The following is a 17,368-nucleotide window of genomic DNA, read 5'->3' as shown; positions in this document are numbered from 1 at the left end:
CTGTGAATGGGTTATTATAATTATTAATGGGTTATACGTAATCAGTGTGGATCGTCTCTTTCTCTGCATCCAAAAGATAATGTTGATTCTTCACATGTATATTACATTTGTAGTAGGCGATGAAAAATGTGACATAAGTGGATTTAACCCTTTCAGAACTGAATTAAATCTGGCAGCGGTAGATATATTTGATGCTTGAGAATTATTTTAAATTTTTGGTGTATTCAATAATTTAGAAGTTATTGCAATTTTCTGTATACCAAAAATATAACATTTCATTAAATTTACGAAAAAATTACAAAAATTTAACATTGAAAAAAACCCTCAAAACTTACATTTCAAAATCAGGAAAAAAAAAATTGCTTGATATTAAACACAAAAATCACATTTCAAAATATAAAAATGGCATCAGCCTTAACTGTAGCTAAAAAACAATAAACCAAAATAACCTCAAATGGAAAAAGAAAACTGACAATTTTTATTCGCTCTGGGGAAAAAATTCTGAAACACGCGGGTTAAAGGGGTTAAAAAAACACAGTTTTTGTACATCAACAATGCAATGATGCAGGGTTTTTTTTGCCCCGGTTGAATTCAACACCTTCCATTCTGCAGCAATTGTGGCGGGAATATAACAATAGTCAAAAAGTCACATGGTAGCCTTTTTGATTTTCATACAAAAAATAATTGATGCCTCTTTGACAAGCAGTCACTTCATTTCATAATATGTAGCTATGTTCAAAAATAGATGTCACTTATACCAACTGACATTGATACCCTTTGCTTATGCCTAAATTATAAATTTAGACACTTGTCAACTTTGTGTGTTCAGGTGGCCACCATAGTGACGGGAACGCAGCTCGTGATAGAAGGCACCCAGCCCCACGCCCCCTACAATCTATCAGGCACCGCCACCGAGTTCTCCGTAACGCTGAACTGGCTCCCAGGGTACTCAGGGGGACCCGACTACAAGCAGGACTACACCATCTGGTACAGAGAGGCGGGGGTCTCCGAGTGGATCAAGATTCCTGTCACACCTTCTGGAGCAACATCGGTAATTCACAATTTTCTTTTTCATCACAAAATTACACTTACTATTCTCTAAGTTTCTCATGTCGTTATCGGGATATTTTATGACATTCATTTCTCTATTCAGTGGCATATGAATCTGTAGCGTTTATCCTGGATTCTAAATCATGTTGATACAAGTATTATCTAACCTTTAAACATTTCTGGTTGAAAACTTCTCCGAGTTCTACACATTTTCACAATAAGAATTAAAAAAATTAAAATAAATCACAGATTTATTTTACACTAAAATTGAAGATCGGGGTAAGCAAGGTAGTAACGAATATATAAAATTTATTGACTAATCGAAGTTTTGGTTTCGGCCAAAATTCTGCTAAAATTTCGGCTACGTTTGTGATTTGTCAGATCATGTTCAACTTTACTTGGGCGTGTATATGCCTCCTGAATTCTAGAATAACCTAAATATTATTTTAAAGACGCTGTTGAATAAAAATTTTATTAAAGTTCAAAGATTATGTAATTTCAAAATATTATTTATTTTTGTTAAAGTTTTTCATTTATATAATAATTCGTTTTTGTATTGCTATCGTCTAACATACAGACTATTACAGACTGATTTGTTCACTGTATTTTGTAATTTCTTTAAAGTTAAAGTACCTATAACTTAGATACGTACATCGAAGGACTGTTACATAATAACAAACCAAAACGCTAAAAAGGTAAACCAATTCACTCGTTAAATTGATATTTTTTATTTATTTTGTTTAACAGTTACTTTGGGGTATAGCGTGTCCTTAAGAAGCACCAAACAGAAGCCGAAATTCAGTTTCGATTTCGGCTGACAATGTAGTTTCGGTCGATCACTAGTAGTATTATTAAAAATTGTTATTTTATTTTCGTCAGGTACCAATCAACAGACTTTCCCCGGGAACAACTTACGAGTTTGAAGTGATTGGTAAAAATACTATTGGTGAAGGAATGATGAGTAAAACCATAACCATCAGAACTCTAGGTAAGAAATCCCTACCGTTTATATTCTGGATATTAATAATTTATTGTAATCTTATAAAGATGGTTAAATTGTAGGAAGTGTTAAATCATTCAATAATAATATGATGATCGTTAAATGTAAGGAAAAGTCACAACAAATAAATAATTTACTATCTATTCTTGCTATTTTTAGAAAAGGATATTAAAGTTTTCCACTATTTATTATTCACAATGTGTTTCAGTATTGACTGCTTGTCATAAAATTGTACTCATAAATATTATTAAATTACTTCTCCGTAAATTCTAATTTTGTTACACAATTTCTAAACTAAATGATAAAACATGCGTCAATCAATTATAGATTGTTATATGGCAGACGGACGCATCTGCATTGTTTTCTTTCCAATGCCTGAATTAATTCCTGTAGGGAATGTACCTTATTTAAATATTGGAACAAAGGATCTGTGAAACTAAAAACTGAGCCAAAATTTCGGTAATGCACACACTATTTGAGGAGTACTGAACTAACAACGCTTAGAAGAAAATAATTTAGATTGTTCCATCTGTCATTGGACTGATTATCATAGATGGTTTCAGCCATCTGTTCTTATTGTTGTTGCACCAGTAATATCTCTAAAATGATTCCTTCATTCAACATCTCGTCGCTCTAATTCGTTTTTGTCCAACAGACCATTTTTGGCGAAAAGAGTTAAGTATGCAGTTTTTCTCAGAAAGCATTTATTTATACGATACAAGTAATTTTTTTTTTTAAATACTTTTAATGTGTTTTCAACACAATGTTTGTCTTAAGTCCACCAAAATTAAACAACATTCGGAGCGTGTTTATCCAACACTTTTCCGACATCCAAATTAAAAACGTGTTTTCTGCGTAATTTTAAATATTTGGAACGAATTTTACTTAAAAATAATAATTTATATCACTTTCATTTTAGTAAGCTTAGAAATGAGCTAAATTCATTTATATGCGTTTTTCGTAAAAAAAACTTTGAAGCGCTATTTCTCCCGATTTATGTTTTGGTCTGTTGGATAAAAACAAACTAAAGCGACGATCTTGTCTTTGAATAAGACAAAAAAATCTTTCTATTATGAGTTGGGGTATAGGTTATATCTGATGTGTAAGTTAAGCTGTTCTCCTGATAAGCTATGTTTAAACAGATATAACAGGAGCAACAAGCTCATGTATGGATTACAATAATTCTGTAGTTACATAACAACTTGACTTCTTCCACTTTTCTTCTTATTGTACTCCTCTGAGAATCTTTCTTCCACACTGTGTAACATAGAAGACTAAAGCTTGTTGTGGTGGTCAGACGTAGGTCTTCCGAGGAAGGTGGGGCCTCAGGTCCCCCCGACGGCGGCGGACGAGAAGGTGTTTGTTCACGCGCCTGACGATGCCGGTATTGACTCAATAACCTCAACAATGCTTTCATTACTTTATTCTTTCAGCAGCATGTCCAATTTTACATATTCTTTCAATCATTTCGATATTCATTTTATTTACGCTTTTTAATATTAATTTCATGTTTCGTGATTTTTTTAATGCTGTAATTTTTGCGTCCTTCAATTTATTTTTTTGTCAGTAAGCCGTTGTAACAATTTTTTTTCTTTTGTAATTCTTTGAACATGTCAGCGTTTTTTTTATTTTTATAATGTTTAGATACATCCTGTAGTATTCTTAAAAATATATTAATGTTGCATGAAATTAGTGTACCTACTTAGAATATTTAGTATTGTTAAACACTTAATTATCATTGCGATACACAATTTTATTTTCAGATATATTTTTATTTACTTAACAGTATTTTCTGCCTCATTCGTTTAACAAGGCTTCTTTGGGTCGATAACTCCTTGGACGATAACTTCCTTCAGTATCTGCATTTCTTTTGTGCAAATAATCACATTTCACTCACTTCCCTCCATTAACCCGAACCTGGCGTCGGATAAGTGGAATCATTGAGTCTTCCTGTTTCTTCCTCTCGATTGACTGAGCCGCTCTGCCATGGAAATTCACATTTTTTGTTTTTATTTTGATTCCAGAAATATTAGATTATACTAGTGTTATTATTTTTCCGACTGATTCCACGGGAGCCATCTTGCTACCCACGGTCTTACGACCTAAAGGTACCGCATCATTTATCACTATTCCACTTTTTGTTATTTTTCCTCACACTTACTCTCGTTGCTGCTGCACCCACACCCGCTTCACATTCTGTCTAGCTTCAGTACAATCTTTACTTTACTTACAAGATGCCTTATTGCTTGGTGTATTCTGTACCCGCATGAACTAACAAACAAATGCTTTAACATTATGTTTCATGTTTCAGTTATTACTAACATCTCTACAAGGTAGGTAACTAGGGTGGCCACATACCAGGAAAATCTCAAGTTATCAGAAAAAAATATTCCGTAAAACCTGAAAATTTAATAATTTTGCCATCTCTAAAGATATCAAATTTTCAAAATAAATACCCGCAGTTAATATTATGTAAGCATTTTATAATGCCATTTTCTTATCAAACATGACATTAATTAATGACAAAAAGAAATCATTTAGAAAACTAATTTCTTAGGGGATTTCTAGCTAACCTTTTTAATATTCAAAGGATACTAATACTAACGAAGGACTCGGACAGATTCATAGAACTCTTAAACGATGCCTGTAAACTGTTATTATTATTTGAAACTAAAGTCTTGGGCGTTGCACGGGTTTTATCCTGCTTTAAGCGGTTGAAAAGGGGGATGGGGTGGTTTTTCGAAATCTCATTTAGACAGTGACCTTCCTATTGTTTTGATGGTCAAGTTTGCAAAATGTCATCAATCTTGAAATAAAACTATACATTTGTATAAATAACAAACCCACAGACATTACATATTATTTACACATAGACATATAGATAGATTCCTTTCCTGGGGCCACCCTTTTATAGGTACATGATAATATTATATAATACTTCTTTAACGCACAACTTATTTTCAAGATCTCATAAAAAAAAAGAGAAGAGCTTGTGGACCGACTAACCATTATATATTTTCTGCTGTACCAATGCACGTGGAAATGAATGGATACTGTTTCTAGACTCCAATTGAAATGTTTAATTATTATTAATACAATTATTGAAGAGACAGAAGGATGATATAATATTATAGTGATGGTCTGGTGTTATTCAATATGTGATTGATGTTTTGATGTGTTGTAGGCCCCAAGCCCGGTCCTCCCAGGAACCTGACGGTGACGGAGATAAGCAACGGCTTCCTAATAACCTGGGCACAGCCCATTGAGAGGTCCAACCTCATTCAGTTCTACACCATCAAGTACAGGACGGATGCTCAGTGGAAAACACTCAACAGGGGGCAGATTCGACCTGAGGAAACCAGCTATTTAGGTATCTATCAATACATATACAGCAAATATAATTTAGGTATCTATCAATACATATACAGCAAATATAATGGCTTTCAAATAAGACACTCTTTTGATTTTATTCAATTTTTACCCGCGGCTGACACATACATATGTTATTTGAAAAGTCAAGACCACGGTACGACTGACGCATACGTGTGTGATCTAGCGGTATATTTTATTATATTTTATTTATTTATTAAACGCCCAGAGGGCTTTTACATGGTTGGTAGTGTACATAATTTTAATTTGACAGATACTTTAAAAGTTACAAAAAAAATTACATTTGATAAAAGCTATGCAACAAGTCATACAAACACAAGAAACAAAAACAGAAAATTACAGCTATTTGTAGGTTTACATGATGTGTTTAGGAGTATTGTTGAAATAAATGTTTTAAATGATCCACAAAACTTGCCAAGTTGGTATTGAATATGTCAACATCACCCAAGTAATGATTTCCCATGGTGTGAAGTCGTTGTATCGAATATTGTATTTTGTCGTGTTGTTACTGTGGGTGTATGTATGTTTATTAGTTGCAGGAGTTCACAACAGTCGAATTTAGAGTTAAGTATTTTGAATAAGAACGTTAAATCGTTTATTTTACGTCTATCTTCTAATGTACGTATTTTTAGAGTATTTAATAAGAAATTGTATTTTAAGTCTTCAACAGGGATATTTGTATATTGGTATATGGGTCAAATATGGTCTTATTCTCTGCTGAAATATTCAAGAACAAATATTTTTACTTCATTCAGATTCGTGAAAAAATAATGTCCTTAATTCTCGGCAATGCCTATCGTAAGCACTTTAGTCGATAAGTACCCATATATCTCCGGCTTCAGTTGTGTGTATTTAATTTTATATTTTGTGTGCATCATAAATTATGGCCATAATTTTAGTGTGGGATCGGTTTGTAGCTTACACGTTTAGATTATTGTAATAAAAAGTTCAAATCCATGTTTTAAATGTAAATAAAAAGTTCAAGGTTTCAGAACCAAATCCATGTTTTAAATGTAAATAAAAAGTTCAAGGTTTCAGAACCAAATCCATGTTTTAAATGTAAATAAAAAGTTCAAGGTTTCAGAACCAAATCCATGTTTTAAATGTAAATAAAAAGTTCAAGGTTTCAGAACCAAATCCATGTTTTAAATGTAAATAAAAAGTTCAAGGTTTCAGAACCAAATCCATGTTTTAAATGTAAATAAAAAGTTCAAGGTTTCAGAACCAAATCCATGTTTTAAATGTAAATAAAAAGTTCAAGGTTTCAGAACCAAATCCATGTTTTAAATGTAAATAAAAAAAGATCCAAATCGAACTGCACACGGTGAATGTATGAGCTGATTTGTTGAGCCGTGTACGGGTTAAATAATATTTGCTGTTGTTTATTTTATATTTGTATTACTAACAATCTATTAGACTAACATTCAATGGGACTATCAACCAACGTTGAAAACATAGAATAAAGAAGAAATCTAGAAGTGCCTTCCATATAAATTTGAATGGGAACAATGAATTAGTAGCTTTTGGTTCTAGACCATTTAGCATGCGGTCTGTCTCTCTTACACTTGCCCGAAATTATATATTGCTATCCCATTTGAATTTCGTAATCATGGTGAAACATGGTTTAGCAGGCCCAAACTAGGCTTATATTTGGATCACGCGTAAGGCACTTCTTGCGTTATTCTTTATTCTATGTTTGTAGATTTGAAAGTCCCCTTTGAAACTTTTGCTAGTTTATATTATTATAATATGATTCCACAAATTAAGAGGAACTAACACTGTTAAGAGTAATAATATTATGGTATGGTCACCCCATTTTACAGTAACATCTGTTACTGTAAAATGGGGTGACTTTGTCAATTTTCTGCTTTGAAACTATATTTTTTTTTTGTAAAATCATTTGTGTCTGAATATTCTATGTCATATTTATTGCACTACACAAAAAAAAGATTGTATATATTATGTTTAGGGAGTTAAAAAAAAACAATACAATAAAACATAGTGATCTAAATCACCTTTCGGAGTGGGGCTACTTTCGTGTACCATTTTTTTAAGCTTATTATAACAATACGCCAATCCCGAAAAATTTTGTATAAAAAAAAAAAAGCAAGTTATTCTATTACTTAGTTATACCTTTTAATCTATAGACACTGATATACTTTACAATATAAACGACACAATACTATTTTAATTAGAATTTATAAAATGCTTTTAACATTTTTCTCTGTCTGAAAATATCTAAAGAACAGCTTCACAATTCAACCGTTCAATGTTTGAATATAACTAGAATCAAACTAATTTGAAATATCATTGAAAAAATTTATTAAAAAAGTCATTTCTGAGTGGTAGCGAGAATTATACTGATATCCACAATGATCACAGTCACCTATGTTACTACATATTACAAAATAACAAGATATTAAGTCTATACCATTGATTTCCAGTGAAGAACCTGGTAGGCGGGCGCACATATTACTTCCGCGTACTGGCCAACTCGGTCAGCAGTTACGAGAGCTCGGACGAGGTGAAGTTCCCCGTGCCTGCCCGCGTCAAGCACAAGGCCATCACGGCGGGGGTGGTGGGGGGCATCCTCTTCTTCATCGTGGCCATCATCCTGTCCGTCTGCGCCGTCAAGATATGTAACAAACGAAAGAGAAGAAAACAGGAAAAGGGTGAGTGGGGGGAAATCATCATGCCAGAGGTCGTATGTTTGACCTTAAAAATAAAAATAAATTTACTAAATGTAGTTCTTATATCTACATTTTTTCGAGTTGTGACAATAATGTACTTATTATATACAGATATACATTATTTGTTTAGTGGTGGCGGTTTTCGGGTTAATTTTTTATTAAACAAACTAACATTGCAGTAAGCATGTTTGTGCCATATTGACGACAAAGAAGTTCATTCTCATTGCATCTCATTTTGGTTTGTCTTGTCATTTTTGTTATTCGCTGTTGAATGTTGAAATATTTAAATTCAGATAATTTAACGTTTTTAAACTTTTACCAATTTTTTAATATTATTCCAATTGAAGCCTCATTCAGAAGGGAGTATATTTTCAGCACCAAAACGGCATAGGATTGGTGCTAGGCCATTTCTATGAGCGTTGTTTGCCAACATACATTAAAAAAATCACTTCCGTGTGATCTCGTCAGAATGGCGAAACTTGCATCTTATATAACTCTATTTCAGAATGAGGCTTTTCTTTTATACATAGGTAGGTAAATTAAATTATAAATCTTTTTTATAAGCATAGGTAGAATTTTTCAAACTAATGCCCTCTAAGAAACTAACAAAATGTCTTTAAAGAATGCTAGTTAATGAATTACTTAAAGAATATTACTAATCTCTTAACTACATAATATAACTGTCCTTAGAATGATAGATGTATGTTTATTATTTCGTCATAATCACACTGCATGCTCTCATAACAACGTTGCCGATTGAATGGAATATATTTTATCAATAACATAATGCTAACACCTCTAAATGTATTTCTTCTGATATTACTTTTATAAGAGTTTTCAATTGTTGAATATTATAAAACTTTGTGCATAATTTTCTCTTGAAATTATCCAAAATATCTTTTCTTTTCTATTCTTAAATACATCTTTTTGAATTTCACTTTGTTTTCGGGATTGAACAAATGCAAATCTTCAAACCCGAAATCAGCCCACTTTCCGACAGCCAATAGACCTGAAACTCGATAGATAGACTTGTTGTTGATTGGTCGCAATTACGTATACACACGTGAACATATTCGTATTTCTCTAAAATTCAATGACATTCCAGAAGCTAATATACTCAATAAATGTAGGTTTTATCCAATCGGGATTTGGTTCGGTTGGTAGAGTTGTCGACTTCAGTTCCTCGGTAGGAAGGTTCAATCCTCAGTCAAATAAAAAATATATATTTTTAGAATATTTAGTTTTAAAAATGCATTTTAAAATAGATGTATTGTAGTAAAAAAAACTTTTTTTACACAGTTTGATTTTTTATAACTTAAAGTTAATTGTAATGACATAATATTATAATTATTTACTAACTATTATTAAGATGTGTCAAATGCAATATACTCTATCTGCAAATCAATAGCATTAGATGAACTGGTTTTTTTGCATTAATTGATTAGTTTTTTTGAATTATTATAAATACAGTATTGTCTCTGTAATCGGGTGACGGGGGCGGCGTGGCTAGGTGGAAAATATTTAGCCTTTTTAGATTTTTAAGACTTTTAACCATTGATGAAAAAATTGAAACTGTAAAGTGGAGAGAGATTTCTACGAAGAAAGAAAATAACGTTGATAAATCCACAGTATCCGATTTGAAAAGAGAAAGAATTACATTTTCGACTATGAAACATCATTGTTAAAGTTCCGGAAAAGTCAAACTCTCAAATTTTTCGAAAATTTGATCTGATTCTTGGCCCTGTAGTAAGCGTTCAAAGATGGTTTGAAAGGGAGATATTTAAATACGAAGGTTAGAGGGAGTGCGCTAATATTGAAAAACGATAATAATTAAGCGAAAATGGTAAAAATATTTGATAAAACAAGACTCGTTTGAACTGGAGCAAAAATCTCTCACCGAATTTTTTAGTTGCATTTAAAGATACACTGTGATTTTTTTCATGTCTATAACATGTATATATATAAAAGAACACAGAACGTGTTTTTAATAATTTTCGGAGCTTACTTTCTATCGAGGAAACTTCAATAAATTTTTTTTTTTTGGTATTATAAAACATAAAGAGTTAACGAGAAATGGATCGGTAGAAATTGGGTACGCGGGGGCTTAACCCTTAACACTGAATTTGCAGTGTTGAAGAATCGTCCCCAAGCACTGTATAACGCACTGCAATTGCAGTGTCGACCTTATAATTCGTTTTGCCTTCTGATGTAACCTCTACTTGGTCAATTAAAGACAAACATAAAACAAGTATGGTATTGTCTATGAGTTGGCCTTAACAATTTTTATATTTATTTATTATAGTTTCTAGCCATCCTCTACAGGTTAAAGATTCCAGTAATCTGAAAATTCATTAAGTCGAACGAACTCAGTTTTTATTTGTTCGTATTGTAGAGTACTGTAATATCAATTTTTTTGAAAATTTATGAAGTAAAATGAAACAGATTAGGTAGTAGAGCAATTTACATAAGGAAGTTCGATTTTATTCCCAGGCATTCATTTTAATATTATTATAAATTACAAAATCACTTGCAAAATTAATTAAATTCAAAATTATTACCAGGAGGGTACTACATATATCGCCGCATACTCATCACCATCAGCATCCGTTGCAGACACAATAACCAGGCTCTAGAGTGTGTATGTGAGGGCTGTTACACATTATGATTTTTGGTTATGGTAATGTTTTACGGTTACTGTAATAGCTAACTGATGATTGTGCGGCTTTAAAAATAAATAATAAGAATTCTTTTTAGTTTACTCCTCTATTTGGTGTAGCATTATTATTCAACTAGTAATTTTACCAAGAAAATGTTCCATTCAGTGGTCAACTGTGCCCATGGTTTTGTTTCATCCGCCTGCCATTATTGTTTTCATCATGGCTTTCTTCTTAGTCGCAATATGGTGTTTTTATCCTGCGGAGAGCATGTGGCCCTGGCTTGTCTACTTCTCGTGTCCGTGTCCCTGGCGACAGGCGATATCACCATTAATATCTAGAAATCATTCGATTGCAGCATACAACATGGTAGCCTGCCGGATCACTGACTTGCGCAATGGCGACCCAAGCACTCAAGTGCCTTTCAAAAAGTAAGTTCACTAAATTTACTGATTTATATTTTTAATTATTGCTCTTGTTATTGAAATTTTACTGCGTTTTATGACTGGTTTTTGAAATATGGTGTTTATCGTGCATAATTTATTGTAGGTACTTAATAGTTTTAACAAACCACACCTTTTTTAATCAAGTGCATATCTGTTTTCATTTTTTTTACAATTGGATGCCACCCGGAAACAGAAAAACAGGTGATTGGAATTAATAATGCTGTCTTGTCGCACATAATTTGTTCAATAGATGTTTTTGCAATGATCGGGTCCAAGATTTCGTATTAATGTGTTTTTTAACGATTTATTTGGCAGATTTAGAACGAGCGGAATATCAAGTGTGAGCACCTGCCTGAAGTTCCTAGTGAACTGGATATGGCCACGGGAGAGGTGCAGCGGGGAGCCCGACTACTGGCGCGCCGAGTACTCCCAATGCTGGGCGCAGGCGGCAGGCGCCGAGGGCGGCCTGGGCTCCATCCACCGGGCAGCTGACGGGCGCTTTGTGCTGCGAGCCAATACGCCCTCCCTAGCCGACAGCAGCTCCGATGACGGCGGCTTCCTGCCTCGCCGAGCCCGCGCCTCATGGCGCCGCCCTCTCGTGCCCTACCCCTCGCAGCTCTCCTTGCGCTCCGAGGGCTCCGGCCAGAGCGCCCGCCTCTTCTTCTACCCGCCCGTGCTGCTGCCCGCCGTCTACTCCCCCCCTCGCTTCCAGGCCTCCTCCCCGGCAGCCTGGTCTCCCTGGTCCCCCGTGTACTTCAGTGACCTGAGCTCCGTGCGCCAGGCCAGCTCGGGCGACCGCTCCTTCCCCACCCCGCCCACCTTTGTGCGCCTGCGATCCGTGCATCAGCGCTACTCGCAGGAGCTGCCTTCGCTGCGAGCCATCCACGAGGAGACGCGCGCCCTGCGCTCGCCTTACACGCGCTCCCCACGCTCTCCGCGCTCCCCACGCCGCCTGGCCCGCTCTGCTCCAGACCTGGCGCGACGGCCCTCGCACGAACCCTCGCCCGAGTCGCGTTCATCCTCAAGCGGCTTCGGCAGCAAAAACACCTCGCAGCAGAACCGCAGCAGCAGCTCAGGCGAGTGGCGGCCGCCCCCGTACCGCCCCCCGCCTCCACCCCCGCTGTGGCTGGAGTTGGCTCTGCTGCCGGGCCCCGGAAGCCCTAGGAGCAAGGCGCCGGGTGGGGATGCGGGCTCGGTTGACGCGCACTACGAGTTTGACCCTGCTACACCCACCCCCACGGCCTCCACGCCCACGGAGAGGCCGGTGCGCGCCCCGCTGCGCTGCGCCCCCCCAGACATGGAGGCCCGCGTGCGCGCCATGAAGGAGGAGTTCCACGAGTTCCGGCGCAGGCAGGCGCAGCGCCACCGCTCGCGGGACTTGCAGAGCGTCTGCTAGCGCCCCCCGTACATGTGTTAATCCTTTCAGTAGACAGTCAACCCGGGGAGACAGTCAACCCCGCCCCTTACAGAAACTGTGATCTCGGACCTTGTAATTATAATAAATGGAGTTTTAACGTTATAAACAAACTATTATTGGATAATTGGCGAGCGACGGATCGTTGACGTTTATAAAATAAATTATACTAGTGCGATTGAAAATGGAAGTACTTAGATAAATATTAAATTAATTAAATAATGAAAACATGTTCTAAATTTCACGAAACGAGTATCGAACTACAAAGACGTGTAATATTGATACTGCCGTAAATAATCCTAAGTAATATTAAAATTCTACAATGCGTTTGTTTTACACTTTATATAATATATATTTATTTATATTATAATATTATGTATATGTATAGTATCCCGGCCTGGTATCGAACCGGAGAATTGTAAAAACACAAAAATTTCAATGTGAATAATTTATACAGAATCTTTTACACAAAGCTCTCAATGGCGCAAGACTAAATTTGTGATGAAACAATGGATGTAATAATAATAAACATATTACGTTAATGAAACCTTTATACAGGTTGTTTAGAATAACGCCCGCTGCCCCTAGTGCCCCCTGCTAGTCTCTTATAGATATCTTATAGCCTTTGGGCTGTGGTTTATACCAATAAACCCCACTACCGAGTCGGATAGACAAAGCTCAATAAAGAACTGACGGCTAAACAATCGATCCCTGCGAACTTTGTGTAAAATCCCTGTATAATATGTAAGTATATAAATAAAGAATCTCACAATTTACTCGATAAGAATGTAGTTATGAATTTATTACGAATATATCGATTTACACAAAGATTTATTGAGATAATATATTTATTGTGCAGAATAAATTTTAGCAAAATATTCGTTACATGTTCGAGAGGCTGCGGAACAATTTTAATTTAGAATTTATTTCTAATTAATACATTGTACTTGTATTCTAAATCTTGTGTGAACTTGTCCACATCATAGGAAGTTAGGAACAAAATATTTTACATTGGACCGAGACGTTGTACCTTCTACTTTGTTTTATCATTTTAAGGGAACCATTAACCGCAAATTAATTTATTGTTATGTACTCATTTCGCAGTTCATCAAACTGTTTTGTTCTAAGTTCCGCTTTCAATTTATGAATTATGTATGAAATTTTACTCTCATTTTGTCATATACGCTCGTGTGTGTCAACTCGGCAAAACTAATAGAAATTTATTAAAAACATATTGATATTATAAAGTACAGAGAAATAATGTGAAAGTTGTTAATTTTAAAAGCAATTCTTTTCAAATGGTATTAAGTACCAACTTACTGGCTTATGTATGTAAGAATGTATTATTGTACATAATATATATATAATGTTTGACAGGGGCATGTTGTTCCTCAGAAGAGAATGGACGTGCCTTCCTTGCAAAACGACCCAGAGAATTAATAATAGAGTGACATGCATGACGTATGTGACGCACAAGATTTACAAAGTTTATAATTGTAAATAAAACATTAATATTAGATATACACACAACAAAACAAGGTTAGCCTCGTGGTTGTCCTGAAATAATTCTAACGCTTTATGGCACGAGTGCGAAACTCACTCGTGCTTTGTATTATAATAACTATAGATATAACATTACACTAATTACGTAGGTAGGGCGCTAAGAGCCTACATTCGCTGTAGAATTACATAGTCACTAGAATTTCAAATTTACTTTCAAAAAGATTAACAAACAGATATCATAACAATCCATCATTGTTCGCATATTACTTGTGATGATATATTTATATTATTTTATGTTCATCGACATGGATGGCAACTTGACAGTCGACTTTACAGTTCTCTTCTTTACTGGCGCATTTCATTATGTGGATTGTCTTTCAATAATGTTATAATTCATCATTCATGATTATTGCATGGGCTTAACAATTGAAGAGACTGCATACACAACAATGAATAGGCATTAATATATGGATCGTAACAAGCAAACTGTTAATAAACACAACCAGCTGACATATATTATTGTGGGTAGTAAAGCAAGGCCAATTCTGATTCATAGTTGTTCCTGCAGAATCTGCAATTGTTTGGGGATATGCTTAGTCGCCTTTGTGAGACAACCAATGGACAACCAGGTTATTGTATTTTAAGTAGAATATTAAATACTTTTAATGCCTGTCACATAACCTGACAGATTCTTAGTGAGAATATCTGGTACAAATTTTGAAGGGAAATAGAATTAAACTTAACATTCCGTAATGGAAATGAAAATACTAATGAAATGTGCTCAGTAACAGATGTCAGATAGAAGAGCGCGCCTCCTTTGCACTCTGCAACCTTACGACATATAGCACACAATAAGGGCTCAAATAATGACTAATGTTACTTATCCGTCTTTCATCACGTACACAAATTGTGCTGCTCATTTGAAATGCCTAAAACAAATAACGAACTGCCAATTTTATAGTAATTACGAAATATAAGTGTTTAATATAACTTTTTATTTGAACAAGGCGTTAACAGTTTTTAAGTGATAGGAAACACAGGTAATGCTAAAGTGGAGCTAGCATTAACATACGTACTTGTGACGTACTGTCAAGTTGCCACTTGTCCACATTTCAGATTTCATTTTGAGTAGAAGATTGTTTTGCTGAGAGAAGATGAGGGATTGAACAATTGCTCACTGGGAATTTTTAATATGTGTACAAAGAGTATATCTATATAATTTATGTGAAAACCGACTGTAGCAATAAAACTCCGCAATGTGAAATCTGAAACTAAAAATTGTGACTCTTCGTAAGGTATATTTAATTTCAAGTACAAATCGCCATAATTTTATGTGTTTCAATTGATTTATACGTAGTTTGTTTTTTGATGACGTTTATGATATTTTTACAATGTGGATCGAGCGGAGGCAAAATGAGTGTTTATTTTGTGTAAATTTCAAATATCCTATTTTAACTCACCGAATGATTATTAAAATGTTCTGAATAGCCGACCAGACAAGTCAAGCAATAGGGGAGATATTGATTCAGTTAGATTATTTATCAAAGTAATGTTTTATTCGAATCATAACTATTTCTAAACTGCAATGTATAAATATTTCAAAATTATGATAGTATAAATAAACTTTGAAATCTATTCAGTAAATTTAACAAAATTTCACTTTGATAAGTGACAACATGCTTATTCCCAAACCAAAGGAAGATTGTACCTCTTGAACTAAGGAGGGATAACGGTCACTATACAAAGTCGTTTAGGCGTGTTAATTGTTTCAAGAAGTTCATAAAGTGTAGTGAGTACAAAGCTCTTCATGGGGAGTTATTGTTGTGAGACCATTTTGAAATCTATCAAGTTACATCTAAATATTATTCAAATCTTGTTATTTTTTTGACTGCCACGAACAGAATCCACACATTTGTCCTATTCTAACTTGGAAATGAATTATTTAATTTGCCTGTAATTATTGTGAACATTGATTTCCATTGAAACTGTGATCATATGATATGAAATACCCCTCGATGTACCTAGTAGGTAACTGAAAGTTTAAAGTTGATCTTTTATGATTATTTGGGTTGGATCTAAGTCCGCAATTATTACCAACTATAAATAATAGCGAGCATTGAACATAATAAGTTTTATAATATCTCACTATGAAGTGATAAGAAGTTTCCAAGTTCTGATACATTTAAAGTTATATATCCGGATGGTTTGAAAGAATCCAACGTACGGATCGAGTATGTAAGCGAATCGACACCTTGTCATTTTGTAATAAATTTAGATTTTCAAATTTCAATAGCAATACATTAGATGTTTACTCACCGGGTATTGATGATATCAGACTTGTATAAAGTACTACTAGCTGTAATATAACATTAACTATCACATGTCTAACAGCCAAGTTCTTGTATAAAGTACAACTAGCTGTAACATAACATTAACTATCACATGTCTAACAGCCAAGTTCTTGTATAAAGTACAACTAGCTGTAACATAACATTGACTATCACATGTCTAACAGCCAAGTTCTTGCCCGAATAAAATTTGAATCCTATCGGCCTACTCTTATTTTATTCAAGTAATGTTTGCATGCGTAAGATAAAGAGACAGCACATCTCGCCTCTACCCGAGGGTGACGGGATAACTACCCGTACTGTCTCCCACCTCTGCCGTGGACTTAGAGATGGGAGAATATGTTGAGGAGAGAACCTGCCCGTGTGTTCTTCCTGCGTGGTCTCCCACCTCTGCTGTGGACTTAGGAGAACCTACTTGTACATTCTCCCATCTCCACCAGAGTTGAGGAGAACCTTCCTGTATGGTGTCCCACCTCTGCTGTGGACTTAGAAGAAACCCCCTGCAGATTCTCCCATCTCCACCAGAGTTGAGGAGAACCTATGTTCTCCCGCCTTCGCCTGAGGGTTCTGGGGAACCTACTTGAATGGTCTCCCACCTCTACTGTGGACTTGAGGAGAGCCTCTCGTATGTTCTCGTATCCCTACCCCAGAGTCGAAGAGTTCTCCCAACTCACACTAGTATAAATACTAAATACTCCTCCACCTTCACACCTTCACACCGTTCGCACTCCTGTTCAGGTCTACCTTATAGTTTAGTAGACACTTTTTAGTTTGTAAGTGTTGAACAAATAGACAAGCAGTTACTGTGTAACTATGCTATGAAATTTAACTCAATACAATAATGTTGCCACAAGTATTCCAGTTTTGTAATTT

General features: G+C 35.2%; 1 protein-coding gene across 8 annotated transcripts in view; it reads left to right on the top strand.

Annotated features, from left to right (window-relative positions):
• Window positions 1-17,338, top strand: part of tutl (immunoglobulin superfamily member turtle) — a 407,712-nt gene extending 390,374 nt beyond the window's left edge. For 4 of the 8 annotated variants that reach the window (XM_089635586.1, XM_089635582.1, XM_089635583.1 and 1 more), the window contains 7 exons: window positions 830-1,051; window positions 1,930-2,038; window positions 3,348-3,434; window positions 5,235-5,420; window positions 7,885-8,112; window positions 11,143-11,215; window positions 11,546-17,338. In XM_089635586.1, coding sequence (XP_089491712.1) covers window positions 830-1,051; window positions 1,930-2,038; window positions 3,348-3,434; window positions 5,235-5,420; window positions 7,885-8,112; window positions 11,143-11,215; window positions 11,546-12,626 — 1,986 coding nt within the window. In that variant the 3' untranslated portion in view covers window positions 12,627-17,338. Of the gene's footprint in view, window positions 1-829; window positions 1,052-1,929; window positions 2,039-3,347; window positions 3,435-4,074; window positions 4,159-5,234; window positions 5,421-7,884; window positions 8,113-11,125; window positions 11,216-11,545 lie in introns of those variants that run through there. The other 4 variants (XM_089635590.1, XM_089635585.1, XM_089635588.1 and 1 more) reach the window with 3 other exon arrangements.
• The last annotated feature ends 30 nt before the right edge of the window (window positions 17,339-17,368 follow it).

The sequence above is a fragment of the Hesperophylax consimilis genome, chromosome 9 (assembly GCF_061612785.1).
Source record: "Hesperophylax consimilis isolate HC1 chromosome 9, BYU_Hcon_1.0, whole genome shotgun sequence".
Lineage (NCBI taxonomy): Eukaryota > Metazoa > Arthropoda > Insecta > Trichoptera > Limnephilidae > Hesperophylax > Hesperophylax consimilis.
Note: the sequence above shows the minus strand (reverse complement) of the source record. Positions and strands in the feature narration are given on the sequence as shown.